Source organism: Ambystoma mexicanum, chromosome 6q (assembly GCF_040938575.1).
Source record: "Ambystoma mexicanum isolate Mex_15411 chromosome 6q, UKY_AmexF1_1, whole genome shotgun sequence".
Taxonomy (NCBI): domain Eukaryota; kingdom Metazoa; phylum Chordata; class Amphibia; order Caudata; family Ambystomatidae; genus Ambystoma; species Ambystoma mexicanum.
The window spans coordinates 727087313-727106504 of record NC_090937.1 but is presented as its reverse complement, the minus strand read 5'-3'; the positions used below and the strand labels follow the sequence as shown (position 1 = coordinate 727106504).

Genomic DNA, 19192 nt, shown 5'->3' with positions numbered 1-19192 from the left:
GAAACCCATATGCCGTCTGTGATCCACTCAGACCAAGTAGGATTTATACTAGGACGACAGGGAGCAGACACGATGCGGAAAACACTCCACCTCACTCATGAGTCGCAGAAAATCGCGGGCAGCCCGGCACTCTTGTCCGTTGATGCTGAAAAAGCATTTGACAGGGTAGAATGGAGCTTTCTGGAAGCAGTTCTAGCCAAGATAGGAATAGGCCCAGCCCTTCGTAGAGGAATCAAGGCAGTATATACATCCCCAAGGCCTGTGTAATGGTAAACTCGGAATACTTGAGGTGGTTTGATTTGAGCAGAGGAACAAGGCAGGGCTGCCCACTCTCTGCAATCCTGTTTGCCCTCTCAGTAGAACCCCTCATCCAAGTCCTAAGGGCAGATCCCCAAGTCGAAGGTCTCCAGACAGCCGGAAGAGAATGCAAACTAGCCCTCTATGCAGACGATATTTTACTTCAAATCCAGAACCCTCTTATGACCATACCAAGGGCCATACTATTGATTGTGGAATACGGTGCCCTTTCGGGCTTCAGAATTAACAAGTCAAAATCAATAGTATTGTCACTGAAGGAGCTCGCCACTGCAGACATCTCTGCCCTCACCACACTCGGGCTGATAATGGAGAGTAATGTCCTGCGGTTCTTTGGTATAAACTGAACCAAAAAATTGGAGAACATATACGAGGCAAACTACCCCCAACTCTTGGCAGGCTTCCATAACGACCCTAGCGAAATGGCAAAAACTCACGATCTCCTGGATTGCAGACTTAATTTTTTTTATTTTATTTTATTATTTAGCACTTTGGTTTACACAGAAAGGAAAACCTTTGGCTATCATTTCAAGAGGAGAAAAGAAAGGCACAAGAGTGTTCTTTTTAACAAAAACCACAAAAAAAAAATTTATATAAAAAAATATTATTTAGCATGTAAATCTCAACCAGTGTCCCTTATTGGCTACCAATCTTAAGGTTCATTAAAATGTTTGTTCCACAATTTAAACCAGGGTCCATATAGTTTCTTTTCTCTTCTTGTTTTATTTTGTTTGTTTTAATATTGTACATAGTGTTGAACTGGAGAGTTCTTCGAGTCTTTGTCATTGTCCTGGATTTGTCTCAACTCCCTCCAGTTTTCTGAAGATGAATAAGATTGCAGTAACAAAACTTCTGTTGGTCGAGATCTTTTCTCCTTCCAACAAACGTGACCACCAGAAATCAATTTCCTTAAATTTGGAGTTCTGCCATATGTGGCCTAGGTAAGTCTGTCATTCTTGTCTCAAATGAGGGCATTCCAACAGTAGATGTTTCAAGGTTTCTGCCTTCGTGGCATTCTTGCATAGTCTACATTCCTTTGAATCCTTTTTCGTTCTTTTCCTGTAGTTATTTGTTCGACTTGGCTAAAGGTTAAGGCGTAATTTTAAGAAGCCCTTTCTCAGGAACCAATTAGGAAATAGTGTTAAATATTTCGGTAGCTTATTCAATTTGCGCGGGACAGCCCAAATGTCTTCATATCCTTGGTATTTGTAGAGATCTTCCAATGTTGCAATCCAATCTCTGGTGTACATTTATTTTTTCACTTGATCCGGGTTGTTTAGTAAAGACTCTTGTTTCATTCAAGTTATACAGGATTGCCTGGCATGCCTTGGACCATTCATTTAAGATCGCTTCCGATTTCTCATACATTGCTTTTTTGATAGCTGCAAAGCCCCCCCTTAGTATTTGGTTCGAAGCATTTTCTGAAGAATGATATTATCTTCCATTCAACGATGACTTTTAGAGAAGATAGTGCCAGTTCTCTTCGAATGATTTCAATTGGAAAGGATTTTGGCAAACCCAAGGTTGTTCTCCAGAATTTGCCTTCTAAACCAGGCCATATATTGAAGTCCAAAAGTAGCGATGTTTGGGAACCATAGGTGAGAATTGCCACCACTTTTGCTAGATAAAAGTGTATCAGGGGTTTCATGGAGAAATCGACAGAATCGTGCCAAGAGGATCTTTGCTTGTCCCGTCAGGTTTTTGAGTTTGTTTTTCAACTTGTGACGTCTTGGTGCTTCGTTTCTGTCTGAATTAACACAAACGCCCAGGTACGTAATTTTAGACACTTCTTTTATCTTTATGCTGTTTAAGTACCATTGCGCAGTTTTTGTGTTTTTTCCTTTCTTATTTTTAGTGAATGTCAAAATCATTGATTTTTCTGGGTTTATAGTCATTTTATTTTTTGCTTCATATGCCTCCAAAGCAGATAATTGATGTTGAAGGCCTATTGGGGTCTGATCAATTAAGACTATGTCGTCCGCATATATCAGTCTTCCAATCGGAATGTTAGCAAGTTTAGCCGGAAAGATTATTGAGCCTACAAAGGCGTCCTCCATGTCTGAGGAATTAAAGTTATATAATTCAGGTGCCAAGGGGCAACCTTGCTTGAGCCGATTGCTGTGGGGATTGTTTCAGACAGGAGCCCCGCTTTGTTTAGCTTCACTTTACTTGATGTATTTGTATGTAATTCTTTTATATTGTACAATATTTCTTCCGGGCATTTCCAGTTTTCCAATTTTCTCCACATCCCCTCTCTATCTACGGTGTCGAAAGCCTTAGATAGATCTATAAAGGCCATATAGATTTTCACCTCTTTATTTGTAAGGGTTCATGCTTTCAGTAGATTTAGAATAAAGATGTTTAGCGGAGTACCTAGCCCTTTTTCAAAGCCTGATTGCCACTCCTCTTTGTGGCCAGCTTGCGTTGCCCACTTGGACAGGGATTTTAGTAATATAGTGGAAAAAAAGTTTCCTGCCACGTCTAGTACAGCGATGGCCCTGTAGTATTCTGGGTCAGTTCTTAACCCCTTTTTGAAGATTGGCACCACAACACTTGTTTTCCAGGAGTTCGGTATTTTTCCTGATTGCAGAATATATTTAAAAAGTTGATTTAGTATTTTTGCCCATTCCACTGGGTCCTTTTTCAATCCTTCATTCGTCAGACCATCTGGGCCTGGAGCTCTAGAGTTCTTTAATTTTTTTATAAGTTCTTCTAGCGTCCCTCTGTCAATGTCCAGTGAGCTTTCATCTATTCTTCCTGGGTTCCATTTGTTTGTTGTTGGTCCTTGTATCATTTGTCTTTGTTCAAAGTGTGCTTGCCATTGCTTCCCTGAGATTGGATTAGATGTTAGGGCCTCTTGTAAGGTCTCCTTGCTGTTTATCAAAGCCCACGTTTCTGCAGAGTTTCTCTTACATATTGTCTTATCATGGCCTGCAAATCATGGTTTAACATTGACTTCTTATGCATTTTTATCCAGTTATGAAACGTTTGTTTTAATTTCCTTTTTTCCTCCGTTATGTTCGTTTTGGGCGAGTCTTTTAGCTGTTTTAATTCTTTCCTCAAGTTTCTTTTTTTTGCTACCACCGCTAGGTCGTATACATGCCTATGTGTCATTGTAGGATTAGCGCTGCTGGGCTTACTATTGATGTGAACATTTTTTAGTAGCGGCGCATAATCGATAGTCTGCATCACCGGCTTTGACTGGATATCACTGATCATTGTTGATAGATTCTCATTCAATTTTGGCAGTGTCGCTGGATTCACTCATTTGGTTTCTCCCTGAATTAATTTCTAGTTGGAATGGGTATTTTTCCTGTTCCCTTTTCGGTGAAGGCCTTAAACATGTGAGCTTCACCGGGTTATGGTCACTTGACTGTGTGGTTTTACCTCAAGTTTTTGAATAACTGTTGGTAAATTGGTTGAAGTAGTGACGTAATCTAGGATCGCTTCAGTTTTCAGGCCTCTCCACGTTGATTTCCCCGGGATGTCACCTACCGTGATTCCATTTAGGATTATACAATCTCTTGATTGCATGGTAGCCCTCCAGGTTGCTCCTCTTTTTTGTTTCATTGTCGCCCCTTTGGGTAGGTTTTCTAATGGATTGTTTTCATCCAGACAGGTACAATTCAAATCGCCCACCAGTATTATCCAAAGATCCTGCCATTTTACCGACAGATCGTCAATTACTTTCGCCACTTGTTTCAGTACGAAATTACTTTCCTTTGATCCTGGCAACCAGTACATGTTTATCAGCAGTACGTGCTGCAGATGGTAATCTAGGCTCACAGGTGTTTCTATGACTAGGGCTTGAATGTATGGTGTCAAGTTCATTGAATAAATCACGTTCCAATTTAGATCCTTTTTTATTGCTATCAGCAGTCCAGCCATGGGTCTGGCTCTTTCCCCTTCCTTTGCTGGATTTAGGTTTACTGTGTAGCCTTCTATCAGGGGAGTTTCTCTCAGCCACGTTTCTTGCAAACATAATATGTCTGTCATGTTTTTTCCAAATTCATTTTTTGTTAGAAGGTGGTTGAAACCCCTTGTATTCCACGTGACGAGAGTCCAAGTTTCCTTTTGCCCATTTTTTCGGACCTATAGGGTCTTCATTTTTCCTGCTGCCAAGTTAGCCAACCAAACCCATCTCTCCTGTTCTTCAACATGTTGTTGAATTACTTGAGATTGTTTCATAGTTTTTTTTATGCATTTCATATGCCTCTTGAAATCGAACTTTAGCGTTTATTTCTTGTTCGGCAGCATCCAAGTCCCCTTCCTTGGTGTTATTTTCTGTTAGCTTAAATCCCATATTCCATAATGTCCTCTTTTCTGATATTATTAGTTGGTCAATAACTTGTGAGCAGGTTAAAACTCGTGTTCTGTCTGTATACATTTCATCGGGAAATTCAATCAAGGATATATCAATGGAGCTAATTATTCTCAAAGTCGGTATGTGATGAAGTAGTCTCAGTACATTTGCCCGATTTAATATAAGACCATCATTTAAATGTTCTAATCTTTCCAAGAGTAAGCCGCTACCCTTTTTTTTCAGGGATTAGCTTTCGTTTTGGTAGTCTCAAAGGACTAATCAAGAATGCTTCTTTCCTCAAGTTGTCGTCGCTTTCATCTAGGGTGCATTCCTTGATCATTAATACTGGGGCGGTAATGTTCTTGGACTGGTTTCCCAGCTGTAATATTGGATTTTTTGGCGTAATACTTGGTCCTCCTAACGCCGTTGCTTTAAATTTTTTCTTTTGGCCGTCCTCCCCGTTAAAACCTAATAGTTTATTTGCGGGTCCCAACTCATTTGTGGTGTTCAACTCGTTTGCAACTTCAGGATTTTTTAAATTCGGCTTTTGAGTTTCATTTTCTACAAGTTGTTTTTTTCATTTTGATTGTTCCAACTGTTGAATCTCTAGTAATTCTTCTTTTGGTTGTTCACATTCTTCTTCTTCTGAGTCGCTAGAAGTAGAGTCACTTTCATCCGAGATGGAATATGTGGACATGTTCATTAACTCCGTCTCTGAGTCATCGGTTGTTACTGCTTCCTCCTCATCTTTTTTCGTTAAGTGCCGGGTGTTATCTTTTTTTTTGATTATAGGTAATTTGATTTCCTACCACTGTCACTATTTCCTTCGGAACCGTCAAACATTTGAAAAAAGTTTTACTTTGGTTTGATTTTCATTCCCTTGGAAGCTCTTGGTTTTTTGTTTTTTTATCTACTTGTGCTGTTTGCATGAGCCTAGTTTTCTGTTCCTTAGTGGAGGATTTCACCTTTGATTGCGCTAAGGCGTTCTTCGCCGTCTGATTCAAGTTCTTTTTTTGAAAATTTCACACAGTTTTGGATTCTGATTATCAACCGGAAATTAATCTATTTCACTTCCTGGTTGTAAAACATCTAAGATTGAAGTTTGTATTTGTTGACCAATCTTGATGTTCTGTGTTACTTTTTCTTGTTGGACGTTTTTCCAATTCCTCCCTTTCAGGTGTCACTGTACCAGTAAGTGAGGTAGTTTTGGAGATGTTCTGCATCACGTCATTTGTTCCATTCTTTCGTTCTCCTCTGGCCTGCACTGGAGAAGAAGTTTCGTTCGTCCTACCTTCCATTGGTGATGTAATGTGCACAGTCGAATTTCTCAGGTCCTTTAAGTTCTGCTCTTCGATGACTTTTTTGGAATAATCTTCAGATTTTTCTTTGTTTAGATTTTTTTCAATTTGTGGTTGTGTTTTTGGTAATTCCTTCAAGTGTATTGTGGAACAATCAAAGCCTCCAAGTGATTCTCTTGTTGGATTTTTCCACCGATTTTCTTTCTCTTTCATTATCGGCTCTAGGATAGTATGCAGCATATCTGAGATTCTTTGCTCCACGTTTTGCATGTTTTTTTGTAATGCCGTAATGAATCCTTCCATAAATATTGTTTTTGTATGTACCATTGCTAACAAAGTCGTATGATCTTTTAACGTATCCGTTGCATCTTTATGTAACTTCATAAATAAATAAATATTGCTGCCATTGTTGTTATCATGAAGTGGTCTTTTTCTCGTTTTTATTCCGATTGCCCAGTTTTTGGGTCTGGGTCGGCTCTCTTATTACAGGGTTCGTCTATCGGTGGTGGGGCTATCAAATCAGGCTCCTGACCCTTATCTGTTTGATTTGCCTGATTTTTCGTTCCCCCATCCATTGTTTGTGTTGCCATCTCTGCTGTCTGATGTTCGTTCTCAGTTACACCTGAGTTTTCCAACAATAGGGCATCGGGAATTTCATTTGACGTACAATTTTTCGTAGATTTTTTTTTGAGGGTATAACTTGGAGTAATTTTGTCCCAGTTTAATAGCGATTGTTTCCCAAAGAAGTGTTTGTTTCTATCTTGGGCGTCTCCCGAGGATAACGTTCAAGGTTTCCATATTTTTTTTCTCCAGATATGTGTATCTAATGAAGTCCATTCTAATTGACTTCGGAGTATTTGTTTTATCTTTTGTTGCACTCTGGTTGTTTATCATGGTATTAGGTTCTGTTGGTGGGTTTCCTTCTAGTAATTGATTTACTTAATTTTACTTAAATACAATTCCTACTGGTTCATTTAGGCTTACTTCAATTGCGCCTAATGGGTTTACAAGGGCATCGTCCTTTAAGTATTCATCCTTTCTTTTTAGTTCTGGATAGTGAATATTTGTGTCAAGGGCTTTGTTTAAATTGTCTAGGCAGAGTCCTCTCCCAGCCCTAGCGTCAGCCGTACTTCCCTGGAGCTTTTGGAGCAGTTCCGGCTCGCTCCTGTCTTCTAGCGCATTGATCGTATGCTTGCCAATTTCATGGTTAGTACTCTCAGCCCTGGGTTTTTTGAAATTATCGTCCGGGTAGAGGCTCAGCCCTGTTCTCTTACCGATCTTCACCTCTATCAGGAACGGTACGGGCATTTCCCCCTTGTTCAGATCTTCAATTTATGATGTGGAAGGTCCTGGGTGAGATACCTGAACAGCCTCATTGTCATTGGATGATCGAATGTTTTCCATATTCTCCTTTATTAATGATTGGGCCTCTTGTGTATCAGCCTGTAAAAGATCACCAGTTAGCTGTTGTGGAGTAGCAATGATGTTGATATGGCCCGTTGGAGTCAGACAATCCGGTCGGATTATCATTACTCGGATAAAATTTTGCTCTTTTCCTAGAATAGTTTGGAGGCTCTAAAAGTTGTTGACTGTTATGTCTTATTTATGATTGATTTATTTTGGTCTAACTACTTTTGTATGTTTATGTCCTTAGTGTAGTACGTTCTCTTCCGGGAGAAGGATCAAAGGGGTCACGCCCCAACAGTCTCCCTCCCCAAAAGGACTACGCCAGTAGTGACAATAGATAATGGAGGTCTCTCCGTAGCGCTCTTGAACAAAAACACGTTAATTATTTAGGCTACGCCTGCAGGGGTCAAGTACTCAAATTTTGTCCCACATAGATCTCTTAAAGTACTCACGGTTGATACCAGTTGCAGGCTTTTAGCGGTTGTAGCACCTGCGTTTTTTTGTCTTATTGGAGATCGCCGTCCAACCATCCACCCAGCCAAACGGCTCCAAAAAGCAGCGCCCTTGTCCTCGCAGCGGGCTTAACGCCGCAAGGGTGCCGCCGAGTGTTTGTATGAAGAGCCGCACTTCCGGAGTGGGAGTGGCCAGGCGGCAGGGTCCGCACACGGGAAGCACAAGCACAATTTTAACGAATAAATGCAGCGTTTAGGATCTGCGCCGCATACAGGTCCGGGAGTCCGAGGTTCTTATACCCATTCCAAATGCTCCCCATAAAACTCCCAGACACATTCTTCAAGGAAGTGAAGAGAGCCATCATTAAATTCTTGTGCCTAGGGAAAAAACCAAGGATATCATACTGCCCAAAGAGAATGGTGGCGTTGGTCTCCCTGATCTCCAGCGGTATTATAACGCAGTTCAACTGAGAATATTGATCCCCCACCTAAGAGGAAGAAATGAACTCCAATGGGTACACTTAGATAACCACAACCCGACACCAGTTACGTTGGCAGAATGGCTGTGGGTCCCTAGACACAAATTCACGCGCAGACTACGGACCCGCCCGATATTGGGCACAATATGGGAAATTTGGAGAGGGTGCAGGCAGGAAGGGAGTCACTACATGGCCCTCCCCAATGAGCCACATATGGTCATCGGGTATACGAGAAGAAATCCACGATCAACCTAGATTCTAATCTTAGTATGAGGAGGGATTGGAGAGGGTCGGGCAATTGTGGAGAAGTGAGACATACATCACGATTACTGAACTTGAGGGGGTGCTAGGGATCCACCCACTACCCGTCTTCCTCTTCCTACAATTAAAGGGCACTCTCATGAGGAAAGAATGGGCTGAAAAAATCCAAAGAGAACTCACCCTCTTTGAAAACTTCTAGATACAATATCTGGAACCAAATGCACTATATCTGGCATGTACAAAGCGCTACTGGAGGTGGGCAAGGGTTCAACCGATAATCTTAAAAATAGATGGGAAAGGGACCTTGGCGTAGAATTAGATCCAAGCGATTGGAATACCATCAGTGGGGGCGTGTCCTGGGTATCAATAGCAGCGCAATACAAGCTCCACACCATCAAGCTCCTCCACAGGTGGCAATATGACCCCCATAAAATGTATCAGACAAGGAGCCCACTCTGCTGGCGCCAGTGCAGGGAGAGAGCAGATTACTGGCATATGTGGTGGGGGTGTCCTCTTGCCGAGACATACTGGGATGAAGTCCTTAGTTGGATCAAAAAGGTGGATAGGATTTCCAGGGAGAACACCCCGCTCCTGGTCCTATTCGGCCTCGAACAATCTGAGGAAGGAGAGGACTAAACTAAAAGGGCATAGCAGCCATGTTCCTACTAGCTGCAAGGGTATGCTTAGTCATTAAGTGGAAAGCAGACATTCTCCCCAGCCTGAGTGGGTTACAGTGGTGACCAATATATACACAATGGAGCGGATTACTGCCACCCTCCATGGAAGAGCAGCACGGAGCGAGATGATGTGATGTGATTTTGTAAGGGAACACTTGACCGAATCTTTCTCGACCACTGAAACACAGGAACACCAGTAGGCTCTTCAAAGTATGCTCTGAATTCACCTTGATGTGAGATATGCCCCTGGGCGGCCAAAGCCCCTGAATTTGCTGACCTCATTGTTACCAAAAGTGAATGTAAACTATAGACAATGCTGACTATCTGTTCTAATCAATAACCAGTGCACCTTTGAAATGCAAAATGTATATCTCTCTATTGAAAACCTGCTCGGGGGGGGGGGGTGGAGGGAGGGTAAAAGAAGGGGAAACACGAAACAGTTGGAAAGTTAAGTTAAATCTTTGAAGTTCATTGTTGCAAGGAACCATTATGAGAATTCGAAATGTAAACACGAATGCAAATGCCTTGATTCTAAGTGTAATCCAACTACTTTGCTTTCTTGAAAAATTAATAAAATTTATATTTGAAAAAAAAGAAAAGTTTACTGCAAAGGGATTGGGTTTACAGCTACAAATAAGTAATTTCCTTCAGAAGACTGCTTAGAAATAACAATATCATCCACTTAAAAGAACAGAGCTAGCTCAAAGAGATCCTTGGGAGGAAGGGGCAATGTTTTGGAGGGGTGAGCAGCAGGTAGTGAGTGGGAATGTCCATATGGACTAGCAAGACCTTGGGTGGCTAATGGGTGGGTAAAAATCCAAACACCTACAGGCTGTATTCCTCTACCCATCACATCTCTCTTCACTTCCCAGCAATAGTTTTGGCTTATTGGGAGTGCTTAAAACACCAACCAACAGCCGAACTAAAAACAGGACTGGATTAGAATCTCCTGAATAGGAAATGGGGAATGTTGGCATATGAAAGTGGGTGGGCTTCAATTTCTAAGTCCCTGAATGAGTTCAATGCCTTGTGCTTGCTATGCTGGTAGCCCTCCTGTAATCCCAGCATCCTTTTGGGGATCCATTGTTGTTGCAAATGGTCTTTTTTGAGCCAGGGACAGTGTTACATATACTACCACTTAGGAAATGACCTCCTTGTATAGCAGTTTCTTCTATATAGGCGTTGTTCAGAACCTGTTTTTTTTTTTTTTTTACACGAAAATATGCAAGGCAAGGAGGGTCAAAGACCGCACAGAAAATGTGCGAGTTAGTCTACGCAAAATGGGGCATTTTTTTAAAATGGAAAGTATGGCTGTGTGTAGATCAGTTGTCCTGTTTGTCTGATAGGTTACTTCACCCCACACAAAATAGTTACGGACAGGTCTTTGGACAAAGTGTTTGTTTAGACAATATCCTCCACAAGACAACATGGAACCAGATCAACAGAATCCACGCTAAACTCTTTATGGAAAATTCTAAAAATCAAAGTGGATAACAACCAGTCTAGTCCATTCATCCTGGTGGACATCTCCATCTGCTTTGGAACTATAAGCCATAAGGTCTTACTAAACATAACAGAGGTCATTGGATTAAAAACTACTGCCTTACACTGTATCACTTAATTTCTCACTGACAAGACTAACACAACCTCATGTGTGGATTACTCCCAGGATCTGCTTCTTTTGCCTCTCCTTTTCAATATGTATGTGACCCTGCTCCTGGAACTTAACAATTCAGGCAACAAAGGTTTCAACTATGCAAATGATAATCCAAATCATCTACAAACTCTACGTGAAATGCACTGGATCTCAGCACATGCCTTGCACATACGAACTCCTGTAGGTCGTCAAAGACCTACTGAACCCTACCAAAATCAAGATTATGATTTGTGGCACAACATTCCCGATTCATCTCTCGTCACCTTACACAGGCAAACCTTGCAAACGACAGCAAGCAGTCTACAAACACACCATGTTAACACAACAAAAACTTTGCTCACTTCTCCGTACCACTCTCCCTCCCACCAGAGGCTAACCAAGTCCTTGCAGAACTGATCCCAGCTGTTCAAGCAGGGCTGTCCCTTCTTGATGGAACATAGACCCAAGGTTAATCAGCCACTACCCACCTGGAATCGCATCGACTCTCAGGACTCAGAAACCTCTGGTCTGCAACCATCAGCACCACAAGATTCACACCTGTCTTTCTCTATATATACCCATTACCACCCGTTCCTCTTTACTTGCAGGGCTACATGCAGACAGACCACAAAAATGGCAGTGAACTAAACAAGATCACTTTACAGTTCATTGCATGTACTGTTGGTATTCAACATGTTCTTTAACAATTATGTAGCAAAGATCAAGGTTGGGCAGAAAAAAAAAACAAGGTTGGGTTTGGAGGGGTAGCAAGACTGTTGGGTTCCAGACATTCGTCAGAACAAATCACTGAAAAAGCCCATGGATGAAAAAGAAAAGTAAAACTTCATACATTAACCAGAAACGCATTCAATAGATGTTGATTGTTAGATAGTAAATCAAACTACTAATGCCCAAGTTACAAGAAGAACAATATCACTGCATTACCACAAGATTTGGGGAAAAGACAATATTTTCTGAAAGAATTTAAAAACAGTTAAAAAATACACTTACACTGTCAACGCTGTAAATAGGGACCATCCACAGAATCCTGCTCAAACAAAGCACACATTTGTTATTTAGCTACGTAAAAAATAATATGACTTAGAGTTTAAAAAGCACAGATAGGAGGAAGCGCATTACCGTATGATGGGTTTCTGCAGTTCAGGCTGAGTGTAGTGTACCAAGTGCTGCAGTATTCCCCATAGGGAGATTGGAATGGTCATCAGCACAAAGATTCCTGCAATGAACCAAGCCCTCGTATGCACTGCAACCTAACGAAGAGAGAGCAGATATTGCTATTTACAGTTCTAAGCTACACATCATTATGCAGATGCACCAATAAAAAGGCATTGTCAAAACCAAGAGCTAATTTTTTGTATAGTTAAATTCTCATCTATGGTGAGAACATGTTAATTCAGGAGCATGTGATCTAGAGAAGAGGCTTCTCAACGGCATTATTTGTAGTAACATTTTCTTTGCAGATACCAGCGTGTACATCAGCTGTGTGTGGGTATTTGCACAGATTACTTATGGAAGAGAGAAATCTCATTCACAGACGGGGATATGGCTGGAGGAAAAGGATAACATTGCTACCAAAGGTTGGAATGTTGGTAGTCAACTGCGAGTTTACCTACCGTATCCCCGAACCCATAAACAGAGTAATAGGGCTCACTGATACGCTGTATCTTCCTTGTACGGAATAAAAGGTACCCACATAAATTAAATCTCGCCCCCCTACATGCATTGCTTTTTCTCCCTTTAGTGAAGAGAAGGAGATATGGCAGGGTTCTCCGTAGGAGAAACGCCCAAGAGGCCTACTATTTGGAAGGGCTATTGATGGTCTGTTCCACTTGCAGCAGTCAAGGATTAGAATGTTTTGGCTATTGACTTACTTCTGCTTGCCCACACGTCTCGATGTAGGGTCTCCTGCTGGGGCTAACTCCTCTTTGCTCAGGCTCTTCCAACAGGCTTTGTGGTACCAACAGCCCGTGCCATTTGGTAGGTACCAAATAGATGAACTTCAAGGATTCATTTCAGATGCTGGCAGTGAAGCTGGACGTTCCAGAGCAGCGTTTTTTTAATGCGGTATGCAAGGCGTAGGTCCCTTTTAGGCGAGACCTGTTGGCCACGGCTAGCAGCACACAGGTACCTACCAGAACAGATATTGAGGTTTGTATTTTATTATATTGTCATTCGAAGCACCAAAAAAAAAAAAATGCAGTGCTTGGATGACAGTATATTTAAGCAAACACTAGTCGCTCAGTACATGGAACATGTAATGTCTGCTGGACACAGCAACCTATTTGGTCATGGAGAGTTCACTCAAAGTACAACTCCATGTACTGAGCGTTTAGTTTCTTTAAATATACTGTCATCCAAAGCACTGCATTTTTCGGTGCTTCACATGACAATATATTTAAGCAAACATCAATATCCAGGCATGTATGTCCCTGTGCCCTGCTGGCTGCAGCCAACAAGGTACACCTAATAGAGCCCTGCAGCCTTGGTGCTGTGCTGAAATAGCTGGCGCCAAAAGGGCTGTGCCCACACACTGTAAACCGTGCTGGCAGACCTAGCTTTGCATCTCAGCAGTAGAGCATGGGTGAACAACTACTCTCTGTGATACCTTGGATATCGTTCTTAGTATTTTGGTCGTTTCGCCTGGGTTTTAATCGCAGAGCTCTAAACCTCTGTCTGTAGGTCCCCTGGTCCTGCTTAATGGTGTCGTTTCTGGTGTTCTCTCCACTTTTGGCTTGACGACATATTTTTTGTTTATCCATTTTTGTAATGCCCTCCAGTTCATGTGGTAAATAGAATTATCCCTCAGCCTCCCAACAATGAGGCTAAGGTATTTCGAATCACGATGTCATTCCGAAAACGGCTTTCAGGATGCATGTGTGATTGACATAACCATTTGGGATAGTAAAGTGTGTGTAGATTCTTAGAAGAACTAGATCTACACACCTGAAATCTTTGTGCACTCTAGTACTCAATACTATATTTTAACAGCATACATGAAAAAGTACCGACAAGAATATACAAAATAGCAGGAGGTAAAAGCCAGGATGCATCCAACATTTTCAGAAACTGAAGAATAAACGTAGAAGCAATGTTAGCTGAAAATAAGTTGGGCAATAGTTTGTCAGCTGTGAAACCTTCAGTGTTCTTACTCAACGGGATGAATACAAATCCTTTACCGCTACATGTAGATATTCAGATATGTGTTGCAACCTTGATGCACATGTTTGAATTCAGGAAGGGCCAACATAGCCCTTCATTCTTCCGATTGATTAAAGGACTTGGGCAACAGTAACAACTGTTCCTTGCACTGCAACCGACAGTGTAAATCTATCCTAGTAAGCCTGATCCTTTATCTCCGGACACTGCAACACTTTTTCACGTGCAGTCAGTAGCCCAGATAGCTTCTAGGGCAGGGGAAGCTTTTGAAGTATAAAAAAGGGAGTGTGGGGGGCACAACTTAGTAATAGTAATCCTTAAAATGGTACAAATAACAGCAACTGTGCTACTTGAGAATTATGTAGGTGTATAGTGTGCCAAAGTATTTCAGGTGCACAAGTTCTCAAGGCCACCCGAGACTGAAGGAAATATATGAACCAAACCTGTTGTTGCCAACCGGTAACTTCTGTGTGCACTCCCAAGAGATAGATCATCCCAGGTCACTTTGGTTCGTAAGAGTAAGTCTCCTACCTGGGGACCAGTTCTTCCACATACCTAAAGTGACCTGGGATGATATATCTCTTGGGAGTGCATGCAGGGGTTACCGTTTGGCAAAAACAGGTTTTGTTCGTAAGCTTTTCAAGCATCCCATTTTGGTCCCAGGGCGATTGCATGCGTGTTGGGGAATTGGCAGCTTTAATTTCGTTTTGGCGAGAGTTTGCAGTCGTTTTCTATCACATTAGTAACTCCATGTGCCCAGTAGTGTAGCCATTGGGACACAAACACATTTGTTTAAGCCCTAATCCTGGCCATTTTGTTTTGGGATGTTCCTTTATCTGTATGGACAATGAGTCAGGCTTAAGTGGAAGTTGTGTTGACGTAGGCTCACTCAGAGCCCTGGGCGCTCTACAGTGGTTTAAAGCAGATTAGCCATGTTATTTGCCCCAGACAGGCCACTCTTTTTAGGGTCAACCTAATTGTCGGGCTGCCAAAACTATTGCGTCTGCCTTTTGGGTCGTCAAGGCAGGGATTCTAGCTGAAGAGTTGTGGGCCGCCACTACTCGTATTCAGCTCGGTCTAAGGCTGTCCATGGCTGCTTCCATCCAATGATCACGGCATGGGACTGTTCTTGGTTGGCTGGCTGACTGCCTGCCCAGTCTTGCCCTTTGAGTTGCTAGGATTTGGGGGAAGGGAGTGGAATGCAGTCATTCTCTTGAGGACACAGATTTTACTTGTGTCCACCTTGGTTGTCAATGGTCACGGTTAAAGTCCCTGGGTATTGGTTGCCGGTCAGATAGCACAGTGAGCGAAACACTCGCTTTCCGATATCTGTGTGCAGCCTGCTGTGGCAGGTTTGAATCCCGACAGAGTCAACACAGCCTTTCATCCTTTCCAAAGTCGATAAATGGAGTACCACACTGTGGTATAGTAATGTCTTCTGTTATTTCAGCGCTCCGAGACCTATGAATGTATAGCGCTATATAAGAAATACATTATTATTATTGTCCATACCCTGTACCAACCGGTTTCTCACACCATTTCTGAGCCAGATCCTCAGTGACTGGCACCCCAAGTACTTATCTCTGGGTCACAAAGTAGTCTTTGAAATGGTCTTCAGGGGTTAGCTGGGTGAGGGATTGGTGGTGTTTTGCAGTCCCACTCTACCACAACTCGCCATGGACTTCCATTGGCCCGAATCCTACAGTGCATGATGCTTCTCAGGCTGGCTGGCTCTCGAACCTTGAACTGATGCTCTTCCAGGGCGGTCTCTTCTGGTGCTCCCAAGAATTGGTTGCTTCTTTGGCTAAACCTATTGGGTAGATATGGGCCTTGCCTAGGTTTAACTTAAAACCATGGTTTGGCTATGGATTTTGTCCAACTGATTATTATGGGGAACCTTTTACAAGCTCACTAATGCCTCTTGAGGAGACTTAAAAGAATACTTACCTGAGCACTGACATTTTTTGTGTGTCCCTAGAGTATTACACAAACAGATTTGAATACCTATCTGTGATGGATTAGGGAATTAAATGTATTAAACCGCTGCCTTCTCATAGGGTACAATAATGTGGGACTACAGAGTTTCTATTTAATTGTAGGAGTGAACTGGGTCCAGTATAGACACAATAATGTGGGACTCATTTATTCTAACTTTTGGTCGCCCTCTGGGTATGATTTACATTGTTTAACCCCTTTGTTTACTCAAGGTATTACACTTATGCATCTGGGTCATCTGTTCTCCTGTCTATTAGAGGCTCTGTATAAATACCACATCTGCTCATACATTTGCATTGTGGATTCTGTGTAGTGTGCATTGCTTATTGCTAGATATTCCTTTTTCTTCCCAGCCATTATTATAATGTACTGAGTTTACCAAGAGATGCAGGTTATGCATTTAGCTTTAGGAGCGGGGAAGAGAAAGTCTAAGCCTTTTAGTATTTTCATAGAATCGTGTGTGATTTATGTGTAACCCTATAATCAGAGTATATATTTTTCAGTACATTTGTGCAGTGTTATCTTTTGTTGCTAACTGTACCCACCGTTAACCCCTTACCGCCGCACTCGTAATGAGGCCCATAGTCTCTGACTTTACCGTAAGTAAGGAAAGGATGGGTGTTGCTTTTACCCTGCGGGGTTGGGGGTTACAGGGGCCGTGTCCCAGATGTACGTCCTTGTCCCCAGGAAGGAAGTCCCTCCCCATGAAATCCTCCCACATGTTACCACCCCTAAGGGGGCCATCGGTTAGCGGCCTCACTTCCCTAGCCTCATGGGAAGAGATTCCCATCTGGGGAGAAGTGACGCCACCTGAAGGATCGTCACAGCAGTCTCTCCGAGGTTGGCTGATATAATCAGCATCCACCCCAACCTCATAGTTGTTGGGAGCTTAATGATGCCTGCATCCAGCATCACGCGTGTTAGCAGACCCAGAGAGACTGAAAAAAAAGCAAAGACAGACAGTGCTTTTTGCTGCCCAGTAATGGTTTTCCCGCTTGAATATGGGAGGTGGTAGTTTTATTGAATTACTATAAGTCCCTGCTCATGTAGGCGTGCTTGGGAGTCTGTGCCTCCAGCACTCATAAAAAGCTTTGCAAGGCCAAGTACTGTTCCGATAAACAGTTATTTTGCAGGAACCCAATCCACAGAAATTATATATTAAATAAACTCAATCGTGAAATCAGAGTGTGTGGTGGGAGCATTAAGTAACAGCTTTTTACAGTTCTCGTTATATATAGAGAAGCATGAAGGTAAGAAGGACAGGAGGCACCTGATCCAAGGGAGGTGACTTTATTCATGTGCTCGATAAGACCGGCAGTCTAGTACAGGTAGATGGTAGGCCGAAGCAGGACAGAGATACCTCATCATTCACCCCAAGATGTTACTGTCACTTTTGGAACTCATGGGTGGAACACAGAGCAAGACTCACACACTGACTCATTACAGTCATGAGGGGCTCCATCCATGAGGCATGTATTGCCCGTTGCGTGGCACTTGGTAAGAACAAAATCCCCCATGGTGTAGACACACCAATAGAGCATGACGCTGATGGACAGGTGATAACAGTCTGATTTACAAATGTCTGTATGAATGACAAATGAGCCAATTTGGGTGGATGCATGAGGAAGTGAATGTGACACGTGCCTGAATGATGTATGTGGAAACGAGAGTATGTGATGTGCAACGCATGAATTGATCAGATCATGTAGAAATGCAGACATTGGATGCTATACATGTGCAAATAATTTGTCTCATAATGGCACAGCTTTATGAAAATGTGTTGATAAACGATATGCCGTATCACTATGTGTGGCAGCTATGGCACGCAATTTGCACAGTAACAAATGCTTTAGCACACTTGAAAGGCTTAATCAACATTTATAAGATCTTGACTGGTAACCTGCAAAGAAAGGTTAATTGGCTGAAGTGCAAACAGGAGTGAATTCACTTCCAGGACAATTCAGAGTCCCTCACCACAGAGACCTTCCGAAGTCAAGTGCAGGAAAATGCCCTTTATGTTCAAAGTAAAGCAGTTTGTTTGTTTGTTTATTACTTATATTGTGCGCCAGACCCGAGGGTATAAGGGCGCATGGCATAGGATCATACAAAGCTTAGTTACACGAGAAGTATACAGACAAAGTAGTTACATGGAGTCAGATACAGAGTTTCAAATATACAGGGTATTTACAATTTCAAGTATACAGGGTATTTAAAAATAATGTATTTACAGGTCAGACATACAAACTTAGGGCTGATGTAAGTGTGTGAGGTGGATGGCAAAGCAGGTAGAAAAGGGTGTATGCAGTGTATGAGTGACTAGTGGATAACGAGGACAGTTTGACAAGGTGTCATAGGTTCGCTTGGAGGTCGGAGTCCTTAAGCCACTTAATTGTGCATTGTCGGAATTTATGATAGGAATGCTCTGTTCTGAGGTGGGGGAGCTAGTTCCAGAGCTGTGCTGCCCTAACCTGGAAGCTGTTGCCCAGGATAATGATCTCAGTCTTGTCATCATTCAGGTATAGTACATGGATGGCCATCCATGCCTGGATGATGAGATAGACATTGTTCACCAAGGCCAAATCCTTTTCTTTTCATAATCGCCAGTAAGGGGTAGGAGGATCTGGGTATCATCAGCATAATTAGTGTAGGTGATACCCTGATCACCCACATCATCGAAAAGGGACTTGGTGAAAATGTTATATAGTGTGGGTGAGACAAAAGATCCCTGGGGCACGCCGCACCTGATAGGAATGGGGTCGGCTGCTGCCATGGGGGAGAAGACTCCTGGTGCGATCGCTAAGAAAACATTGTATCCATGCTATGGCATCAGCGGAGAAGTATGCTGCCGTGTCCAGGTGGCTGCATAGGACCTGATGATCAACCAAATCAAAGGCGGCCGATAAATCCAAGAGTAAAAGAAGGGCCGAGTTTCCTTTATCTCTAAATTCATCGATTTGGGCCTTTAAATCCAATAGTGCGGTTTCTGTCCCGTGCTGAGGTCTGAAGCCCGATTGTCTAGATCCTAGCAGGGAGTTCGATTCTAGGTGGTTTTGGATTTGTGAATAAGCCATTTTATCTAGAATTTTTAAGAGAAATGGCACTGTAATGATGGGACGGTAATTGGTGGAAATCAGTGGGTCTAGAGTGTTTTTTTTTAGTAGGGGAGCACCCATGATTCCTTGAGGTTGGTTG

General features: G+C 42.4%; 1 protein-coding gene across 1 annotated transcript in view; it reads right to left on the bottom strand.

The window, feature by feature from the left end:
* Positions 1–19192, bottom strand: part of TMEM184C (transmembrane protein 184C) — a 591213-nt gene that overhangs the window by 494847 nt on the left and 77174 nt on the right. Inside the window, exons 2-3 of the mRNA XM_069631247.1 lie at positions 11969–12099; positions 11840–11876 (exon numbers count right to left, since the gene is read on the bottom strand). Coding sequence (XP_069487348.1) covers positions 11840–11876; positions 11969–12099 — 168 coding nt within the window. The remainder of the gene's footprint in view (positions 1–11839; positions 11877–11968; positions 12100–19192) is intronic.